Source organism: Gavialis gangeticus, unplaced genomic scaffold (assembly GCF_001723915.1).
Source record: "Gavialis gangeticus isolate Ggan-Ray unplaced genomic scaffold, GavGan_comp1, whole genome shotgun sequence".
In the NCBI taxonomy this organism is placed as follows: domain Eukaryota; kingdom Metazoa; phylum Chordata; order Crocodylia; family Gavialidae; genus Gavialis; species Gavialis gangeticus.
This window is the reverse complement of record NW_017728997.1, coordinates 47,858,067-47,866,484: the sequence shown is the minus strand read 5'-3', so window position 1 is coordinate 47,866,484 and position 8,418 is coordinate 47,858,067. Positions and strand designations below refer to the sequence as shown.

The 8,418-nt window shown below is 45.1% G+C and overlaps 1 protein-coding gene across 2 annotated transcripts in view; it reads right to left on the bottom strand.

Annotated features, from left to right (window-relative positions):
* The window catches only part of FAM166A (family with sequence similarity 166 member A), a 78,890-nt gene that overhangs the window by 43,080 nt on the left and 27,392 nt on the right, over positions 1-8,418 (bottom strand). For both annotated transcript variants that reach the window (XM_019505169.1, XM_019505168.1), the window contains exons 4-5: positions 3,894-4,285; positions 761-878 (exon numbers count right to left, since the gene is read on the bottom strand). In XM_019505169.1, the coding sequence (XP_019360714.1) occupies positions 761-878; positions 3,894-4,285 (510 nt within the window). The remainder of the gene's footprint in view (positions 1-760; positions 879-3,893; positions 4,286-8,418) is intronic.

Sequence of the window (8,418 nt, the reverse complement as noted above, 5' to 3'; positions counted from 1 at the left end):
AGAGGCGGGGGTCACCTGAAATTCATTCCCCCCGCCACTTCCCCCACTTCTGCTGTGGGGCAATCGGTGGCAGAGGGTCAGGTGGTAGGTGAGTGAAATGGCCTGATATCTGCCCCCTGCTGCCAGCTCCACCAACCTCTGCCTCTAGGCCTGCCCTTCTACCACCACCTCTGGCCCCACTCTGCAGCCTATGCCCCTTTGGCACATTTGCTCCAGCCCCAGCCCAGCCATGCAGTAGTGGCAGTGCCCAGGATGAGGCTGGAGCAACCATGTGTTCTGTGCCCCAGGCTGGAGAAGGGCCAGAGCTGGGGCTGGAGCCAAAGGGTAAGCAGTGTTAGCACCAGCTGGGGGAGTGGCAGAGGAGACAGGAGTGGGAAAGAGGCTGGGAGGGGAGGGGTGGGGGACAGTGGATGCAGGGGGGTAGCAGCAGCTGTGGCTCTGACTCTGACCCTGACCCAACCTCAACCCTAGACCAGAGTCTGAGCTGCAGCAGCTCCCTGACCCCTGACTTATACTCAAATACAAGTCAGGAGGCTCCCCCCATGTTAAAATTTGGGTGAGAGGGAGATGGGACTCATCTTGGATTCAAGTAAATATGGTAAGATTTTCAGAAGCAAGAGAGAATGAAGATCCAGTTCAGAGAACCATAGAATCATAGAGAAGTAGGACTGGAAGGGACCTCCAGAGGTCATCTAATCCTTTTAAAATTATATGGCCTCATATTGCTAGGGTTAATTCTGCACATGATGTTGGTCTCTACCTGAAATAGCTTTCCGTTGGATCAGGTTGGGCACGTCCAGCTGTGGGAGCTGAGAGTATCTGCTTACATCCACGGCTTCAGTCACTGCAGGCAGAGCCACTGCCTCAATTCTGACGGGCTAAAAACCAAAGCAAAAAGTACAGTAAGCACTATGTAAATTTGTCTGCTCCCCTGACTCTGTGCTTTCCTTCCTTGCCGTGGCTTATTAATCACAACTGCTGTTTTGTCTTTACTGCATTTAAATAACAAGGCCTAACCTGATACCCACTGGTTGAGTTACTAATAATGCTACAGCAGATGAGAAAAATATGTCTGTCTGTCCTTTTATATTTTTTTTTATCATGAGTGTTCTCCTCAGAGCAGATATAGTGGTATCTGAGGGCTTGACTGTACATTACAGCTGTTTTGGTGTGCTTGGGAACACTGCTGGTCTTGTGGGGATATGTATGGTGGTCTATGGGGGTTTTTTGCATATGGCAGTTTGTAGGGTGCCATCCTGAATGTGGACCATGCTATGTACAAAGTTGATGTTAGAGTAGAAGTATTCTAGAAGAAGTTTGATCAAGGAGTGAGTGTTGTTAAACCAGTGGTTAAAGTCAATAAGCGAGACCAGGTGTTCAGTTCAAATGGTGAAAAGATCATTTGTGTAATGCAGGTGTAGTGCAGGTTTGATGCTGCAGTTTTCTGGAAATGCTTTTTTTTTTTGGCCCATAGCTGTGCCCATGGTTTGGAGGAAGTGTTGATTGTTGAAAGTGAAGTTGTGGGTGAGGATGATTTTTTTCAACATGCTGTTGCATATGTGTTATATGCTCCATGTTCTTGTAGGTATTTCAAGCAGGCAGCTGTGGTTTCATGGTGTTGGATGACAGTGTACAGGCTGGTGATAGGTGATACCCATGGTTGCAAATATGGCCTTCTCAGGAGTGGTTTGTGTTCTGGATTCTGTTGAGGAAGTCTTGTGGTGTCATGAAAAGAAAAAGTTTTCTCCAAGACAAGTGGTTTCTGGGTAGTTTTTATGAATCCTGATAGCTCTTCAGTGAAGGTATCATAGTTGAATATGACAGGTGTGCCACAGTTACTTTTTGTTTGGATTTTGGGGAGCACATGAAAAGTTCCTGGGATAGGAGAGTTAAGGATAAGTAGAAATAGTTTTTTCTGAAGCTGGGATGGGAAGGATATAATATTTTCCAGTCCCAGAGCAAATGCTGGTATGGGGTCCTCCCTAAGTTCTTTAATACTACATATACCCCTGGTGGTCACCTATGACTCTACTCTGGAACCAATTAGAAGAATCATCAAACAGCTACAACTTATACTTAACAAAGATCAGACCTTGAGAGAAATATTCCCAGTGCCTCTTGCTCCCAGCTTTCAAAAAACCTCTGAACTTTGCCCAAATTGTCACCTGAAGCAAACTGCCTAGTGCTCAACAGACATTAATAATAGGTGGTTAATCTGTCAACACATCCCTACTGCTACTACAATTACCACTTCCCACAACAAGCCTATTGGAATCTACAGAATACAAAATGTGAAATATCTGATCCAATGTACCAAATGCCTTCCTGGTAACTATGCGACTGAAACTAAATAGCTACTCATGAAACAAAATGAACTCTTACAAAAAACAAATATAAAGGATGGAGATACATATATGTCAGTAGGAACACACTTTTCACAGAATAACCACTTGCTTTCTGACCTCACTATCCTCATGCTCAAGGGAAATTTACCAAACGGCTTTAAAAGGTGAATTCAGGAATATTCATAAGTTGGCTAGACACTAGGAACCAAGGACTGAACAATTGATACTGATTTTATAACACACTTGATTCCTGAAATTCTTTCTATACCTGACAGGTCTTCTTCTCATGTCTCTGCACCACACTTGACCATGTTGTTACACATGGTTGTACTCATCTATTGTATTTTGCAAGATCTTTCATTTCATAGACATTAGGGGCTGGAAGGGACCTCAGGAGATCATTGGGTCCAGCCCCGCCGCCATAGGTGGGAAAGTACATGGCACTCTAGAGGGGGTAATATATATCAAACAGACTTTGTGTATTTGTGCATGTGTATAGACTTTATTGAAATTCTTGTAGTTTGCTGTGTACATGTGTCTTCAAGCAGTGGGCATTGCAGCAGGTGTTGCATAGTCTGAGGCTCTTTGTCTCAGTTGCGGGTAGTGAACCAGTGGTATAGCCCCACTTCTTCATTAGTTCCTTGGAACATCCAAGTCTGGTATGTAGGTGGTTGAAACATTGCCATTTTTGCCCTGGTTCATCAGCCCCTGGTGGTAAGGACTGAGCTGCTGGAATGTACATTTTTTCACTGTCAAGTATTTTCTTCAGTCTCTTGTTTCACATCTGTAGTCATGTCTCCTTGGGTATGGCATCAAAAAATTGGGTGCTTGTAAGTAAGCTCCTGTATGACTTCAGATGTGTCTGTTGAAGGATGGTTCTACACAACAGGTAACAATGATCCTCATCCCTTTTGATCACCCAGAATTCAAGCTTCTTTTCTTCTACTAATTATTTATCTGCTACCCCTGAGAATTTCTGCCCCTCAAATTTCACAGCTGGACCTACTGTTCTTAAAAATTGTCATGCTTGCTTTCCTCCTCAGACCTGAAGAAGAATATTTTGCATTCAAAAGCTTGTCTGACTTTATCTTGACAATACAGTTGGTCCAATAAAAGATATATGATCCAAAAAATCCTTACCTCTGGAATATTTATTTGACTGTTTTTATTTGTGCCATGTAGGACTGAGTCAAAAAACTTATGGAATATTAAATATATCATGTCAACACAATTATCTTTATCAACCAAATTTTTACTTTTGCAAGAGATGATATCAAATGTATTTTATAATACCTCTATTCCATAAAATCGGGTTTAATTATTTCCATAAAATCAGGTTTAATTATTAGTTATCAGAGTGGTCTGGGTGACTTGCTAAGATGGACACAGCAAACTACATGAATTTCAATAAAGTCTATACATATACACAAATACACAAAGCATGTTTGATATATATTACCTCCTCTAGAGTGCCAATGTAACTAAGGAACGCTCTTTCATTTTGTCAATCTCTATGAAGGCAGTGTGGTACAGAGCTCTCTCCCATACCTCTTTGATTCTAGGGAGGCAGGGAAAACTGTTCCATCCCTGACCACATGCAAGTGCGATTTCAGAATGGCAGGGTCCATGGCTCTTTTCTTGCCCACAAGCCAGAGCAATGTCAGGATCACAAGATGACTTCTTCTCTTCCTGCTCAGAGGCTAGTTGTTTTCCAGAAGGACAGGAAAGACTTTTCCACCCATGGCCGCATGCCAAACGAATACCAGGATGGCAAGGGATGAAGTTGTTCTTCTCACAAAATGATAAGGAGTCACCAGTATCTGTGTTCATCAGTAATTGTTGTTCCTTTGCTGGAACAAGTCTTGATAAGGGGGGGGTTGATTCAGGTGCTGGTATAGGGAAGTACATTCCAACCTGTGCTTTTTGGTAGGGAACAAATCCTGTAAAACAAAACAAAAAAAATTAATATGTATATATGTGTAAATGTGAACAATCAGAGGAATAAGAAGGCATTCATGTCAAGGGAGGAAAGGTTTGACATGCAGACCTCTGTGTACTAGAGAGAAGAAGCAGTCCCATTGTTAACTGGCTAATAGAGTCAAGTACAAGTATTAATTATACCCAGATAAGAAAGAGTTGCCTCACTTGCTGAACAACACTAAGCAGCCCTAGATTCCAAAGTACTACTTCATGGATATATGACTACACAAACATAAAAAGTGCCATACTGAGACAGACCAGTGGTCTATCTAGCCCAGTAATCTGTCCCCTACCATGGCAGGAGTGGATGCTAGAGAGAGAGCATTGAACCAGATAGAACAAGTGATCTATGACCTCTTAATTACCCTCTCAGGAATCCAGCAGTATTGTTTTAGAGTTGCCAACAGCTATTTAATAATTCTCACTGCCTGTGACAGAGGTGGCAGCAGCTCCTCGGGCCTCTGTGTGGCTCAGCCTGGGCACAACACAGGCAGGAGCTCAGCCATGGATCAAGCAGGGGAGCAGGGAAAGCCATGCTGGACACTGGAGGCAGATGCAGTCCCAGACTTGCTGGGCTGAGCCAAGCAGAGCCCCCAGGAGCTGCCACTGCCTCTCTCAGCATCCTGCCAGCAGGGAGGCTGGGGGCTTGCCTGGGGCAGAGGTGGGTGGAACAGGGAAAGCTGTATCAAGCAATGGGGCAGACGGAGTCTCAGCCTGCCTGCTATACCAGGTGGGAGCCCTAGTGTGGGCTTTTAAGGGCACCTGAATCCTGGGAGGGCAGCGAGGCATCCCACCACTGCAGGGCTGCATTGCTGGGCCACCAAACCTGTCCCAAGGGAGAGGCGCGGGGAAGCTACCAGCAGCTGCAGCACCAGCTGCCACTTTTTTCTTCCTGGTGGTGCCCACAGAAGGACACATCCCCGTGAGCTGGGCTCCTGTTGGTACAGCCAACATAGCATCAAGACGCCTACATGTGAGTTACAGTGCCTTAACTAACTGGGCCTAAATTTGATACTTGCTTCATGCAGGTATCAAATTTAGTCCCAGATTGCCCTAAGTCAGTGCGTTTAGGGCACATTAAGGATGTGCACATGTAAACCTGCCCTTAGTACACCTTAAATATGGTGACTAACGCAATGTAAATCACCTTAGGTCTTCTTGAGGGTGCACATGTAGACACACCCACATTAAACTAGGATGATTACATGACTAATGGCATTAGCTTTTGATTATTTTGATTGTTTTAAAACATATATAAGCTTAGCAAATGTATGCCATTCCAATAATTATATTTGTTTTGTTCTTAAACTGAATAATATAGTACTAATTCCCTAGCATAATAGTAAGGTTTCTAGATTCTCTTTAATTAGAGAAAAAGTGTATTGTGTTGTATATGATGATGTGTCACACCATTTTCCACCTCCCATTTCAAAATCTTAGATTCACCCATAGGCCAGAATCCTATTTTACTGCAAGTGCTTAAATGGGCAGTTTTCTAGTAGTTTAACTTTGAGGATTTATACAGCATGTATGTTTCTATTTCTTGTGCAGTGTAGATGCATAGCAACAGACAGTAGCAAGGAATGCCTTGAAGATAAAGTTATAAAGAATAAAGGAGTATTCTAGACTGAGGTTAATTCTCACAGTATGAAGCATGCCTGAGAGAGGAAGGTTCTGAGCACTAAATCAGATAGTAATAAACATTTTGATATCACAGGCATGTAGCTCTTAAACCTGTTCCTGGAACACAGCAGGTCCTGTCCTTCAGTACCACAAAGAAACATGATTGTATCATACATCAGAACTAGCAAACTTTTGCCCTTACTCAGGTGATATCACACTATTGCATAATTCGATAGTGAGCTGCTATAAAGCTTTATACTCATAATACCCCCCTCCCCCACCCCCCCACGCGTGCGCACACACACACACCCACACACACCCCTTTGTCACTACAGGAAAAGCAAATAAAAAACAATTCTCCCATGCCAAGAAGAATATGGAAGAAAAACTTCTATTGGGTCCTGGTGGACCCGCTGATGCAAAATGAGGTTCAGATCTGTTCGAAAGCATCATGTATGCTCCCTGAAGAGAACTACTATTCAAGAGGGGTTTAAGCTGAATGCCAAGGGTGTATTCAAAATCCTACAAGTAGGCATCTATGTGAGCCCTTATCAAAAGAGAAGAAAATACTTCATTTTACAGTTACTTGGCAAATAAGAGAGTGAGAACATTCATGTTGTCAGCTTTCAGAGACAAGAGACTGAGGGGCCACATCCATACTGAACAAGGAAACAATACATGAATGCAACCATTCCCCTTTCCTATGTCAAAGCTATGACTTTTCCACTAAAGTATGTTACACTTTTTCCAAAGTAGTTCATATATTGTGAATACAGACCTGTAGCAGGACCTGGCCCCAGGGTCAGCTGCAACACCCCGTGGTGGCCAAATGACAACAGCCTTGCTCTGGATTTAAGGTACCCTCCCTTTATCTTTCACTTGCCATGCCTTGATGTAATTGATTTTTAAAGGGAAGCTGCCTAATGGTCCTATAGCCAGCTCCAATCTTACAGTCTACCAGCAGATCCCTTCCCTGAATTCCACTAGCTTCAAATCCTGTTCTCATGCAAAATGGGCCTCCATGGCCCATACATGCCCCCAGGGCACCTTTTGCCTTACAGACTATTCATGGCCTCCTAACCTTCCCTACAGCCATCTCCATGCCTCATAGATGTTAACAGTTATCAGTTAGCTGGAGTAATTTGCCCCAAGCCACTACCAGGACACCCAAGGCCTTTACTCCCTTGTTGGAGCCTTGGCCTTCCCGGCCTCTGCCCCTTTCCTCTGTCTGTGCCCTTTGCCTACGTCCACTGCCCCAGACCTGGCTTTTGGGCTTCAGGCCCCATCTCACCTTCTCAGGGTCTGGGCCCCTTGGCCCTGGTCTCTACCCTTCCCAGGCACTGGGCCCCTGGTCCTTTCTGGCTTCCATCCGAGCTGGGCTTCAGCCCCTCTCTGGGCTTACACCCCCTTTGGCTTAAGCCTGATCTCTATCCAGAGCCCCTGCCCTGGCAGGGCTCCAAAACACTGGTGTGCCCCTGGCACCCTGCTGTGGTTAACCACAATATGTTCCTCAGGTGCTCCACTATATGTTAACTGCAATGCATGCCTTTGGCTCCCTGACTACAGCCACATACACAGTCTACTGGTCAAAACTCAAACCAAAACCATAAGTCCCCTGGCGATAACTAAACTCTTAACCCAACTGGCTGTATACCAACACCTTCTCATCTGGATCTAAGTCCCCTGCCAGCCCTCAGCCCTAACAGACTCTCGATTAGTCACCCAGAAACTGGCATCTCTCTTTCCCCAGTTGCCCCTAGAGACAGAGTACCTGCCTGGCTCAGTCCTGAGCTTATATTCTAGGCCCTGCCCCTTTCTAGTTAGGTGGCCTCCACAGCTACCCACAGGTGTTTTCTGATTAGGCTGGCTGGCTTCAACCCAGGGTAGCCTACTGTTGCTGCCTAGCCACTGTAGAAGTGTTTTGTCTCCCCTGCTGCACTATTGCAAGTTAACCAGCTTGATGATACGCCCTCCTGGCTTCTCTTTTTTCCCCTGGCTGGCTGTTTAGCTCCTCCTACTGCTCTTTCCTCCTTAAGTAACAGGAGCCTTCTGCCCCTCTGTTACAAGACCCCACCTATTTGTAACTTCAGCGAGCTAAGGAGGATAGTTGGAGAAGCGCTGAGGTCCCGGAAGAGAGGGGAGCCAGGTGTCCAAGAAGAGTGGTCGCTCCTTAAGGAGACGATCCTCCAAGCCCAAAGGAAGGTAATCCCAATGAGGATCAAAGGGAGCAGGAGAGCACACAAGCCTCCATGGCTCACCAAAAGCATCCGGGAATGTCTCCTTGCTAAAAAGGAGGCTTACACCCAATGGAAAGAAGGGGTCATCACCAGGGAGGACTATTCTGCAGTTGCTCGGGGATGTAGGGGGGTAGTTAGGAAGGCCAAGGCAGAGATGGAATTAGGACTAGCTTCCCAGATTAAGGACAATAAGAAGTCCTTTTTTAAATACATAGGGGGCAAAAAGAAGGTCC